Genomic DNA, 14,314 nt, shown 5'->3' on the forward strand with positions numbered 1-14,314 from the left:
GTTCTATGCATAAGAAAAGCAGATAAATGTCCACAATTAGACTGTGAGTGATTACAACTAGTTAGGGCTTTATGAAGACAAAACTTAAGGGGCTGTAGCACAAAACAAAGCCACAAAAGATGTCTGAAAAAATTCTTTCTTCAGAAGTCAAGGTTTACTACAGCATTTTATTTAATGTTTTTGTACTTGATTTTGCTTATGTTGAAGATGTAGGCAGGTGCACCTTCTTCAACTGAAAATTACTCTGCTTAAAGAATATTAGGTTTGTGTTACAGGTGATTAATTTCACTTGAAATTAGCTTGCAAGGGAAAACATGCTAAACCTACTTTATTTGTTGGTTCTTTGTTAACACGTGCTACATTTAAGAAGCTGTAAAATGTTGACTCTGATGGTATTATTTTGTCTTTCTAATCATAAATATGCGTAGTAAAATGTACTACCATCAAAGTTTAGTACATTCTGTAATGTTAAATGTACCTGTACCTCAGTCAGAAATAGCAGTATCTTTTACTGTTTAAATCTTCAGAATACTGATGATAGCATGTCAAGCCAGTCTAAGTATAGATATTATTTGTAATTTAATGGTTTTTTGACACTTGTATTCTTGTTTTTTGATAACTCAAAGAAATACCTTGCTTCTAGCTCCCCACCCAACTTACCATATTTTATTTCTTTTTGTTCTCTTCCCCATTCCCACCAGTAAGTGGCCAGATAAATATTATTGCTCTTCTATTTCAGGGCTTATAGCAGGGTGTGTACGTGTATTGTGATGTGCCGTATCAGTCTGAGATGAGCAGCTCTTTTTGATAACAGTCATCGACTGTATGCGGGAGAGGAAGTACAAGTATCAGTTATTCTCTAGGTCTGTTTTTTGGTAGTGTTATTAAACATTCCCTTATAGCTTATTGACAAAAAATGCTGGTCATTACCCTAAATACTGATGGGAGTTTCAGCTTGCGATGCAGTTCAGATTCTCATCAAATTGTAGAATATCCTTCTTAATTACGGCATAACATTTACCAATGCAGTTGCTTATCTTTTGTGAATGAATACAAGATGCCAAAATGCTGTTATATGGAGCTTAATATTAGCTAGATATTTGGTTCCATTTAACTTTAAAGGTTAACTATAATTAGAGAAATGAAGTGACTGATATATCAAATATAAATTAATTTAAGATATTAATTAATTTCCATAATTGCAATTAGGAGCAGAATAAGATAAGTTCAGTAGCAGTATTTTGATTTGGATTTTAGCATCTCGGTGGCAGCTTGGAGCAGCTAGAAACGATAAGGTTTAGGCTATAGGCAGCTTCTTTTTTCTGTCAACTAGTTTTATATGCTATATCATAAAACTTTCAGTCCAATCAGCAACTACATTTAAATACTGCAAATTGTGGCAGCAAAACAATAATTCTGCTGATTAGCCCCTTTCCATTTCTTGTAAGTGAACTGTTTATGCTGTTGAGTACCTTTTGAAAAAAGAAAAAGCCAAAACAGCCTTGATTAGTCAAGGAGTAATTGGATGACTTGATTTTAGCAAGAGAATGAATTGGTTGATGATAGCCTGTAACTAAGTGTAGTGGTTCTGTTCAGATGAATACATAACATACAGTCATCAGATCTTGACAGGTATAACATAAGCAATGCAAAAATTTCTGGAAGCTGAGAGGTAAATTTTGTCAAAGAATTTTGAAGCTGATTCTTGAAAGAAATGGAAAGAAAAGTGCATGCCATTAGATGATGCCGTTTAAAATGTGGCATTTGTCACTGCTGTGCTGTATACATATTTATGTGCTATTACTTTTGCATGTGAAGAACAGATCTAGTCTGTGTGTCCTGGCTGCCGTCAAGTCCTGACAAACACACAGTTCCTCCACTTAATTGAGGAAAAACTAGAGTCAGGTTACACATCTTCTCCAGCCCTTTGTTCTGTTTTCTGCATCTTTTTTTATCTAGTGTCATTTGAAAGCAAAGTGCAGAACTGGCTATTGCTGCATTACATCTTTGATGCCATTTTAAAAATAATTTTGGGCCCACCACACTTGGACCGAAACAGCCCAGATAAAGTTCTCAGCCAAAGATAAATCCTTCCCTGAAACTGAAGAATATTTCAAGTTCGAACACACTGGCAACAGAAGAGGGAGCTGGATGTGGCAGTGATAATTTCCAAGCTCATAATGTCTAGTAACTTCAGATTAAATCATTATTTTGAGGCTGTTATATTGCAAAAATGAATTCTGCTCCTGTATTATGGTTTACTATTTTCCTGTCTAAATACTTGCATTGTTTTAATAGCAGTATCTGGATGCTACTAAAACATTATGGGAATTTACCACAGCAGATTTTACTTACAGTGAGACTGATGTTTCTAACTCTGTAATCTTTCTTCTTTTACACTAACGTGTCAGGGTTGTGTCTTTAAAACTGGAGTGCAAATCCATGAGCATGTTATGGGAGATTATTTGAAAAAATACTTACAGCTAGGATACTTAAAATATAAAAGACGTGGTTTCTGTTCAACTTCCTTTTGACAAGTTTCTGATAACATTATAGTTTACCTCTGGTGAGATACCCAAGACACCAGGGAAGCTATAATCAGATTTTTAGATAATGAAGTTGCTTATTAGGGTCTCCCGGTTGACCTTCTTGTATTGCTGTATGATTAGCTTAGTTGTTGACAAACAGATGCTTCCTTGGGGAGATTTTTGAGTAAGTCTATTTTATGTATGTATTTTTCTCTCCCCATGTGGTAAATTGATTCCTTTTCTCTCTTACACTAGTATGCCATAGTTTCCTGTAGTAGAAAGAGGGCTATTTTGGAGCACAGGCAGTATAACTTTAGGAAGCAGTCAAAAGGAAGGTAATGTGGCTTGAGGTAATGTGTGAGAAATGCGGAGTCCTTCTGTTTTAAAATAAAATGCAATTATGAAGACACAGGAAGAACAATGGATTTTTATTATATTAATTGGGGAAGGTCATTGTCCATAGGTCATACTGCCTTGAAAACACAGTGGTATGGTTAGTTTTGGAGATGTTAATATTAAATTTATTTTTTAAGAAATAAAGTGGCTAGTTAAAACAGTTTGTTAGTTGAAATTCCAAAATATCAAAACATCTTCTTTTAAAGACAAATTTTTTATCACAACTTTGAAAAAATTGACTTTTTAAATGAAGACTTTGAAAGGTAGACCACAGAGCTCAACAGTCAGTAGCCTGGCAGGTGTGAGTGTGCTGCAGAGGATAGTGTGTGAACAAGTTTCTAACCTTGGGAAAGGTCCCTCCTATTTACAGAAGGTGGACCCTCATTATGTTGATAAGAAGACAGACACGTGTTTGAGGTTCACCAAATTTAAACACAACTCATCACCAGAATATGCTTTACCTCTGGCAGGTTACCATGTTTGTCCTCTCTGTTCTTCTGCAACTATCCCATTCTAGTCCTTTGCTTCCCCACCTGGATGCCCTGTTAGGATAATTTTGGGGAACCTTTGCTCCATCATTTTTCTAACAAGCTGTCTCAAGCTGTAATCAGCTTGAGATCAAAACAAGACTGCCAGATGTCTGTTTCTCTTTCTCCCCATTATTTTTCTCATTGATTCTGTTGTAATCAGAGATCAGTATCAGACAAGCAAATATAAGGATTTCTTTGTCAATTTTTAGTTTTCATTTTCCCTCTTCAATGTCTATAAACTAAGCGTTATTCTTTTTTTTCCCTGATACCCAATATAATCTTACCTGTTCTTTCAGAAAATTGAAATTCTCATTTGTTTGCTGTGATCTTGCACCTCAAGACCTACCTCCTGTCTTCCCTGTTTCTTCCATTTCAGCAGTTTTTAGTTTCAACAGGCTACTTTTCTATATAGTGCTAGATGTCAACTGCTTAGACGACTACTTACACAGTGTTCATGGCCTGTGTCCACCTTGTGCATCTTGTCTGTTGTACAGCTATTGCACTGTCTTTAACTGGACAGTGATGTCATTCTTAGTCCCTCATTTGTTGTATTTTAAAGTAGAGCTTTCTGTTTTGCTGCTGTATATACTGGAGGGAAAGTGGGATTATCATGCCATCTTGCCTAGTGAAAGAGAGTTAAAAGGCCTTGCTTGACAGAGGAATTCCATGCAAAGGCAGAGAGACAAAGTAATAATAGCAATATACTGTTAACAATCTATTTCAGATAAGATTTGTAGATTAGTATTATAGTTCTTATTTTCATCTTTGAAAGCTGCAAATACTATACTCATTTTCTCATCTGTCCTATTTCTTGAATCAGTTTTATGATTCCATTTTTTCCTACTACTTTAAATTTTTATATAGACTGTTTTTTAAGCCAGGGACTGGGTAAAATGTTATTCTAGTAGTTTAACTTTGCCAATTTCTCACAGTTGTACTTTTTCCAAGAGATCTCATTTCTTGCCCAGAGCCTAATTCCTAAGGTTACCACCAGTAACAGCTTGCTATGTCTGCATGCAGCTCTGCAGACCAGAATTGAATTCCCTACAGTGCTCCATGTGGTTTGTGCCCGACTTTCACTGCAAAACAGGCTTCAGGCTGGCATCAGAGATTGCTCAAGGTACATCTCACATGGTCAGAGGATGATCTCTTTTGTTTTACATTGATGACTGAAGTAGACATTGACAAACAAGCTCAATGCCTGTTGCTTATCCAGAAGAATCTCTCGTTTGTACCAAGATGTGGACATTAATGCCAGTTTGGTCTTTTGTGTATGGAAAATCTTATACCTACCACTTCCTCATGGACTGTGTCTGTCTAAATGGGAAGAGATTTAAATTGCTCTTATCTAAGCATTCTTGATAAATTAAGAAAAAATAAAACCTGCTATGATAAATTTAATGGATTTCCTATCTATTTAAAAGAGACGTGTATGGCCTTTGGCAGCACGGCTGTTGATAGGTTTTCTTCTTTTCGAGTTAGAAAAACATATTTTTCCTCTGAGTGTAGAATTGAAAATTGAAGCTCAAAATCCATAGTTTTATTGTAATATTCAAGTAGTGTTCATTTTTTCCATGACAAGAGTCAGACAACCCAGTGAGGAGGAGAGAAGGCTGAATTATTACCTCGAGTGGGAAATCAAAAGCTCAGTAGAGGAGCTTTTTACGCAAGCAAGCAACTGCCTGTTGCCAGACAGGGGTCTGTTCTCATCGATGTTGCATAAATGAGCTGCAGGATGGCTGCTGACACAGGTGTGACAGGAGGAGGAAACTTGAAGAAAATGCTGGCAGGACATTGAAGTGTCCATGGGTTAGAGCCTTTAGTGGATTGGGAAGAGAGTGCACGTGAAATGCATAGATTCAGTTTTATAGGGGTGGAAATACACTGAATTAATTGGTTTTGGATGAGTAAAGAACTGGATATTCTGCTGAAAAGGAACAGCAAGATGTGAAGAAATGAAGATAATTGCTGGAGAAGTATTTTACTGTTGTTGAAGAAAATGGAAAAGTATAAGCTGTTTTTTGTTGTTGCTAATTCATCTTACACTTGCTTTTTCAGAAAAGCATCATTCTTCCTTAAGACCGAAACAAGCTGTTTACTTATTTTTGTGTTCTAAATGCAAGATCACGGAGCTTTTCTCCTGACTTTAACAGTGTGGGGATTTTTGTTGTTTTTTAAACCCTTGGACACCAAATGCAGGAAGAAAATGTAAACAACTTGAGAATATATTATTTAGATGGTAACAGACACTTTTTTCTTTATACATAAACTTTTTCTTGATGATAGATTTTTAGCTGCATAAGTACTACTCATCTGTTGAGAAGGCTGGGCAGGTAGAGTTTGTTGATATGCATGGTGACATCTTCCTACTTCCCCCTTTCTATTCAATATTTTTCTTGTTAATTAGAACAGAGCTGTTAAACTGTTTTCTAGCAGTGTTTGTTCATCTAAACAACCCATGTCCTGTTCAGTCAGGTGCACAGGTAAGTATTTATGGAAGACCAGGGCTACAGTATCTCTTCCTTAATTGTCTGTCATTGGTATGGGTTAGTGTAGTGGGTTTCCATTTGACACAGCAGCCTGTTCTCCTGTCACTGCCAGCATATGAGCTCACTGATGATCTTTGGAGACAAACAGTTAATGAGAGAGGAGGGAACTTGTGGTAACCACAGTTTTAACAGCTTTTCTTAAGTTTATGTGAAAACAATTTTGACATTTGACTGTCAACAACATTTTAAACCTGTCTTCCATGTGCTTTGATGTAAAAGCTTTGTTGCTAAAACCACTGTTTTCAGTAAGTTAAAATAAAAGATGAAGTTTAAGATGTGCATGACAACAAAGAACCCCCACAACTTTCTGTATAAAATCTAAGGAATTGTTTGTTGTCTACCCTGTTTCTGATCTTTCTCAGTACAAGAAATGGCTTATGTTTTTTTCCTGTGTAAAGAATCAGTTGATTTTAATTTTGGTAATGTTAAAATTATATTACTTCTGTGGTTAATTTCTCAGGCATATCTTTAATATTACAGACTAGGCATGCAAATACTCTGAAAATTGATCCAGGAAGAAGTAATAAACAGATTTTAACTGTTAATATTTTTAAAATAGGTATTGATTTTTGGGGGGGGCTGGATTTTTTTTGTGTGTGTGTGATGCTGCTTATCTGATAATTTAAATCCTAGTTGAATTATGTTGCCAGATTGTCATCAGAAGGGCATGAAGTCAGCACACATGCTTCAGTAATATCTGGTTGTTTTAACCTTATGTTTCCAGTTGGCAATTTGAAATTATGGCTTCAACTGCACTTTAAATATGTGATAATAGCATGTGTTTCTAATAAGGGCCAGCACCATTTTGTTCAGATAGTGTGAATGGTTGTCACTCATATATGACAAATGCACCTTCATCTGCTTCTTTGATGGCCCCCTAAAAACCATACCCTCAAATCAGGCCGATGAAATTAGCTGCTGTGTAAATTGTGTGTCTGAGTGGTTCATTATCTAATCACCGTCAGAACCACAGTGATAAAGTAGATTGAAACAGGGACGAGGTCTGCCAGATGATTTCAGGCCTTTTTTTCTAAGCCCCGTTTCCCTTGGAAACACTTAAGAGTCATTCAGAACTTCAGAATTCTTTATCTAGAACTTCTTTTCTTAACACATAAAATTGGTCAGCCAGTGAGGTCTGCCAGGGCGATTTGTAAGGTTTTCTTTCCATGATTCTTGTAGTCATTACTAGATGTATTAAAATGTTCTCTGATGTTCAATTTAGTTACTGTGTTTGCTGCTGATAGGTTGGATACTGTTAAAAACACTGTTACCTATTCTCAGGAAACTGCTCTAGCCTGTTCCTATGCAGAAGAAACTCTTAAAGATGCCTTAAGTGCTCTCCTGAAATGGCAAAGTGCTATGCTTTGTATATATAGAGTGAACTTTGGATTTTGGAGTTGGTACATAAATTAACATACTAAGACAGCATGATATAAAGCATTGCATGTGACACTTGTACATGGGCAGTATGACAGACCTACTGACTTTTTAATCTCCAATTCTTGTGACTTGTAATAGTGTGTTCTAAATATGTTCTTCTTGTCTTTTTAGCTTAATAAGTAATTTATGTGTTCTTTTGTTTTAGGAGCATTTGAAGATGATGATATCACTCATGTTGAAGGAAGTGTAGATCCTGTTCGTGACATTGAAATAATACATGAAGAGCTTAGACTTAAAGATGAGGAGCTGATCATGCAGAGCATAGACAAGCTTGAAAAAGTAGCTGTAAGAGGAGGAGACAAGAAATTAAAACCTGAATATGTAAGTACTTGACCTATAAAGGCAAATCTTTAAGTACTCTCAGCATTGAATTGAAATATTTGTATTGTTGGGTTTTGTTATTGATATCCTATGTGTATAATACAAAATGCTACTACTATTTTTATATGTATTTTAAAGTAATTATTATTATGAATTGAAAAATTACTGGAATGATTTGCTGAATTGGCAAAAGTGTAAGACTTCACAGATTAAGCTAATTGTAACTTCTGAAATTTAACTGTTATTTTCTTGCTGGAACAGCTTTATATGAGAATTGACAATGCTTCATCAAACTTACACCAGTGTGTAGTTGTAATTCAAAGTCCATCAGACACTTCTGAATTATTCTTACTGTTGAGTTCTGCTATGATGTTAATACTAGTGTTCCTGTAGCCAGCAAGGGAATATATATTCTTGGTATGGTTGCACTTTGTGTCTTTTAGTGCATGTTAAATAAAGACTGCCAGTTGAAATTAATTTTAGAATGTTGTTGTGGAAAGCTGCTTAAATGAGCTCAATTATCCCAGGGTAGTAGTGGTGTTTCTTTGTAAATTAGAAATGTATAATAATTATCAACTTCCAAGTATATTTTTGCAAATTGATGTTTTACTGCCACTTGACTTTTGAGTCTCCTACACTTTGGTAGTAGTCTAGTTATTAATTTTTCTTTATTTCATTAATCTGCTATAAATATTTGAGGTGGTATATAAAACACATTCTCTAATTAATTATTACGGTAGTTTATCATTGTAGAAATAGACTATTTATGCTTAACAGTTAAGCAGTAAAAAATACTGTTTTCTCCCATGGCTTTTTTGATAGCAAGTAGTAAGAAAAACATTGTTATATTGGTACTGGTGGGTTAATTTAGCAGTATTGAAGTGCAGTGGAATTTGTTGGCCCTACCTAGTGTTTGGAAAGAATTAGAAAGTGAAAGTGAACATCCCTCCAAAATGTTCAACTTCATGATGCAGTGTTAAAAAGCACTTCTTTGGTAATTTCTGTTGCTGAAGAACTAGTCTTCATTCAGCTTGAAAAGTATTTTATTCCCTGATTGGTCTGAGCCAGAAAAAAAGGCTATTGTTGGGTGATTTAAAGGCTTTCACATAAGTCCAGAGAGAGAAAACCAGGTATGCTTCATTTCAGGTCTTATCTGACGTGTGAACCCAGCCCTGGGTATATGTGGGCAGTGATTTTTATCTTTTACAAAAGGTTTCACATGCTCAGAGGAACAGTGCAGCTTATGCCTACAGTTCCAAATAGCATCCACACAGTCTTTCAGCTTTTAATTCATCTTAAAGAAAGGTGCTAGCAAAAATCCTGTCCGTAGCGAATTCAAAGCTCAGCCTAAGGCTAAATTTTACATTGGTATGAGATGATGAAAATGAGCATTGTGATGCTGTTCTGCCCCAGTCTTGAGCTCTTCTTGCTTACTTTTTTGTGTGGCTGTCTTTGGAAACAGCTTTGCTCAGTTCCTTATGATGGAACCTTCTTGTCAAGCTTTCGAGTGTACCTTTCTGGATGCTCTGAGGATTTCATGTAACAATCTGTGTTCTTCCTGTGCTAAGGAAGAAGTTGGCACTTTTGTAATTGCAAAGAGTCATAACTGAAATGTGCTTGAAATAAAATTTGTAATAGTGATCATGTAACTAATGGGTGGTAGGTACCATTATGGTTGGATGACAGAGTTGCTCTTACCCATTTTTTTAACTACAGAAAGTTGGTATGTGTTTGAAAACAGAAAATATCAGATGATTCTCAAGTTAAGGAAGACAGTAAATAAAAACCTCAAATCTAGAAATGCAATTTAAATTAATTAAAGAAAAATCTTAAATCTGCATTATTAATGTCTTCACCCAGCTTCAGCTTCTCATCCATTTCTTTGCCTCTGCCTTCAGTCTCCTTACTATTACTTCATCTATAGTTTGCCTGTCAAAATGTCTTTGTCACCTTTTGTTTGTAACTTACTCTTCTTGTCATTCATTGGGGTTTTTTAATCCTTTTTTTTTATGAACACACCAGGTTCTTGAAGTCATGTTGCCCTACCAGTTGTGTTCTCAGTAACAGATGTTACACATGACAAGTCTCAGCTGACTGTCAAGAACAATAGAGGTTTCAAAGGCATTAAATTACTTTGTTTAATGGGAAGGGGTGGCTGAACAGAGTGGGGGGGCACAAATTAATGCTCCCCTTGAGACAAAGGCTGCACATAGGAACTATAGTCACTAGGGAATCTCTTCAGGAAAGTGCTGTGGGGCATAATGCCTGAGTCCTGCTGATCTTGAATCTTCTTGCTTGTCTTCCATTGTGACTTGTATGCTTGAATTGTAAGGTAGACAGTAGGCCTTCGTAAAATAGACTTTTTTCATGGTAAAGGCCTGTGAAAGCTCTGCCTAGTTACTTTTCTTTTCCTGGTAAATCAATCCGTAGGTCCAGGTACACACCTTCTACAAATAGAACTGTAAGACTGTAACAGCAATTCTTGGGCATTTCCAGCCACTACTGGGTTTATTTAGATGTTCAGCCACTGGATTGTGAGGCACTCCTGTAGATTTTGCTTTGCCTCTTTTCCTTTAATGTTCTGTGTTGCAGAGAAGGCCTGTGGTTGCATTCTGTATATTATACTGTGGGATTGACTGTGCAGTAAGTGACTTATGGGTCTAGGAGGAAAACCGTATGGGATTGGTGAAAAAAGCGGTTAAAGATTATGCCTCCTCTCTAAAGCAGGAGCCAAATGTTAGGAGTGTATTTTGGCTGTTTGATCATTCTGCACTTCACAAATCCGTTGCATTCTGCAGGTAGCTTGTTGGCCACAGAGACAGTTCTGTGTCCAGCACAATCTGTAGTGTTTCCATGTGGCTTGCAGCTACTGTTAAAGACTTCCTCTTTCCAGGGCCAAAAAATCATTAAGAGACAGTATGGACTGGAATTAATACTTTTTTCCAAACAGGTTGCCTTCAAAAAAAGGGAGGATGGGACAGGACTGGGAGAGAACCTCTCAGGATTTGCCTTTTGAAGTTATTTGATGGTATAATACATAGCCATTGCTATTAGTCTGTTCTTACTGTAGCAGAGGTGTGGAACAAACAGCTCTTGTCTATGCTCTGAGTGTTCCCAGTTATTTTCCCTTTCAGGAAAACTAGGAGGTTACAAGGAAAAAAACTTGGTATTCATGGATTGGTTTGGTTTTGTTTTTAAGTCACAATGTAAAAATTTTAGTCTCTCTTTTTTTATTGTTTACTTTCCCCCATTCTTTTGGGAGCAATTTAAGTGAAGAGAATTTCTTAAGAATTTTAACTGGTTGAGAGTTGTAGAAGTTATTCATCTTATTTTATAAATATGAATTGTCTGCTTTAGAGGAGTCTCTTTATCAGTAAGCCTCCACAACGGTAACTTGGTAGTCTGAAATCTCCAAAAGGTTTAAGAGGAGAAAAATAGAAAATTGACAGTGTGTATCAGTCGACAGCACTTAAATCTGAGATTTGTATTTGATTGCCCACCACCCTGCATTCTGTTATAACTTGGTAATTATCATTTTTCCTCTGCCTAAGCCCACATTGCCTACAGTTGGTAAGTTCACCTTTGTGCAGTGACCTGGCTTTGCAGTTGAATAGTGTTAACTGTTCATCCTGTCTCTCAGAGAATTGATTTCTCAATCCCCTGTCAGCAGAAATAAAATAGCCAACTGTTGTTAAGGAGCCATCAATGAAATAATTTTCAAGTTCTACTTAAAAATCAATGGCACAATATGGTCCAAGATCAGCAACATGTGATGTTGACATAAGCTTAGAATAGCTTCCTTTACACGTGTATTTTTGTCTGTTTTGTTTCTACTGCCTTTTTAGAAATGACTATCTGCTATTACTAAGGGTACTAGTCTTTCAGCTGTGGTATACCTTGAAATATTATTTTGGCTATAACCTTCTGAAAAGATACTCTAGAATGAAAGCACTCCTGTTATTTGCATGTATTAGAACAGTGCATATATAATTTCAGAAAGCAATCAGAGTAATTTTGATTTTATATTTTAAATCTGTCTGCAGAGACATGAGGTAGATATTGAGATTAACTTTATTGTTAGCTTATTATTCATCTTTCATTTTGGATAGCAGGAGATTTCAAAGTAAAATTCAAATATGTATGAATTGATAGATCAGAATGTGCAAATTCTAAAATCAGTTTAAAAAAATTTTTTTTAATTTATGGGATTTTTCAGTCATGAAGACAAAAATCTTCAAGTTAATATCATCTGATATAGTTAAGTGAACATTATTACAGGATTCTATTCCATTACCCTTCCAGTATGATTCAATTCTAGTCCTTAGAGACTCACCCTCTGCAAAAGATATTCCTTCAGGTCTTTGTTAGTGCATGAAATCTTGAATTCCAGCACAGAACAATTCTTAGGCAGTGGTATTGTGATTCATACATCTGACCACAAGAATACTTTGTGTAGTTGAGTTGATGCAGATTATTGATGTTAGTGATGTGAAGACAAAATCGTTAGGTCAGTGTCAATGTCTGCAGTGTTTGAGCTTCCAATTTTCGGTTGAAAGGTGGCTTTCACAGTAGGTCAGGATCACTGTTCACTGCATTTGAACTTCCAGTGTTCAGTTGAACAGGGTGCTTTCACAAGTCCTGCGAGATACATAAATTCCACTGTTAAAGTCAGTCTTTAAAAATTAGCTTTTCAAATCAAACACATTTTGTAAGACCAAAAGTAATTGCAGTTATGAAAAGAGCAGTTAGAGACTCCTTTTTAATGTAGTGGTACAGGAATCATCTAGTGCATATTCAATTTAAAAGAAAGGCATCAAGCTTTGGTTTGTTACTGTGATGGGCGATGAACTGATAATTGATACTTACACTCTGCCTATGCTCATTCTATTTTTCAGCATATATGTACTATGATGAGTAAAGCAAAATCTTCCTAATTACATTTTAGGTAGCTTTAATCTCCTCCATTCTCCTCCTTTACATTTAATATCTTGGTCCTGTCCTGAAAATACAGTAACTGTTTGAAAGATATTTTTTTGTTCATCATTTGTTGTTAAAATCACCAGTATGGTGTGGGAGATACTCATGTACAGCAGAGAGCTGGTAGATTCAGTTTCTTATTATTACCAATATATACTAGATGAAAATCTTTCCTTCCTGCAATATTCTGATGAATGGGATGGTGCCAAGCAGAATTCGCTGACCTCGTGCTGCAAGCGCTTGCCAGAGTTCTTACGGATGGATGAACTCTTATTTCCTCTAACTGATGATGTCAGTTGGGAATTTTCACCTTTCTTTCATTCCAAGTTGAAGATAAATACAGCAATGAATTGTATAATATTTTTTCCAGTTTCTTTGGTCTCCTTTAGTGAGAGGAGAATTTGAGAAGCCTGTTTCTTCCACTGGAGATGGAAAGAAAGGAGCAGCATTACACGTACACTGTTGACATACTTTCTGCCGATGGCTTTTACAATTACTAACTTAAATCATAGGGAATCGAGAAAATATTTATATTCTTAATGCATGTAATTATGCCTAAAATCTTGAGTGGACCATTTACTGTGCTTAATGTGGTATTTAGAGGAAATTAAAGTTCATTCTGGAGAACATTTTGAATGTAGCAGGAAAATATTCATGGTAGATGTTTGTGAATTAATCAGTAGTAAAGCATGACTTAAAAGTACATAATGTGTAAATACACGTTTGGATTCTTTTGGTATTATCAGTAGACAAAGAGAAGTCAGTGCTTAAATACTTTCTGTCAAGGCTGATCTTTCCTGTGTAGATTTGACAAGTGGCTAAAAGTAATTACTTTTGTAAATAATGTCTGCCTGGGTATGTCTAGATCCAAGCCACTTACGTATATTGTATGTACGTACGCCAAAATAACTCTATGTATGCATAGTTGTGTTTTCATTTGGCTTAATTCACATTTACAACAAATGCATTCACATTTGTTTATTTGGAAATAAGTGGAAGTAAGAATATATAATAAGTGCAGTAAGAAAAATTTAGTGAAACTATATGAAAGATGTTTCATTTTACTTATCAGTGTGATTTCCCTATTCTGAATTCCTGAACTGCTAGAAATAATCACTTGTAGATAGACTGTTTTCTTGCCTGTTTTTTTCTTTGAGAAGCGACAAGTGACTGTGTCATTTTATGTATAACGCCATAGAGCCCACAAGGATGACCCACGCAGGAGACTTTGGGGATTATTGACATAAATTACATGGCCTGGAAAACCTGTAGGATGTTTTGGGTGAAAGTACTTGTTGTGGTTTCATAAATATTATTGATATCTAGCTCTAAGTAATCTTATATCATGTACAGCTTGTACAGGCTCTGTTAAAACGTATTAAATAGAAGAAAGGATAATACACTTGTCCTAAATCCATTACTTCTCCCATTGTATTTTTATTAAAGTCAGTGAGCAAGGGAATTGTAAGAGATTAGACATTGTTTTGTACCACAGAGGAGCTCATTGTCACTCCAGCTGATGCAGTACCTGGCTTGTTCTCTTTCCTGTGCCCAGCTGCTACAGCTTATTTAA

The 14,314-nt window shown here is 35.8% G+C and overlaps 1 protein-coding gene across 1 annotated transcript in view; it reads left to right on the forward strand.

Moving 5' to 3' along the window:
- OLA1 (Obg like ATPase 1) overlaps positions 1-14,314 on the forward strand; it is a 98,388-nt gene that overhangs the window by 39,189 nt on the left and 44,885 nt on the right. The window contains exon 5 of the mRNA XM_064660808.1: positions 7,589-7,764. Within this exon, the coding sequence (XP_064516878.1) occupies positions 7,589-7,764 (176 nt within the window). The remainder of the gene's footprint in view (positions 1-7,588; positions 7,765-14,314) is intronic.

The sequence above is a fragment of the Pseudopipra pipra genome, chromosome 7, assembly GCF_036250125.1.
Source record: "Pseudopipra pipra isolate bDixPip1 chromosome 7, bDixPip1.hap1, whole genome shotgun sequence".
Taxonomy (NCBI): Eukaryota; Metazoa; Chordata; class Aves; order Passeriformes; family Pipridae; genus Pseudopipra; species Pseudopipra pipra.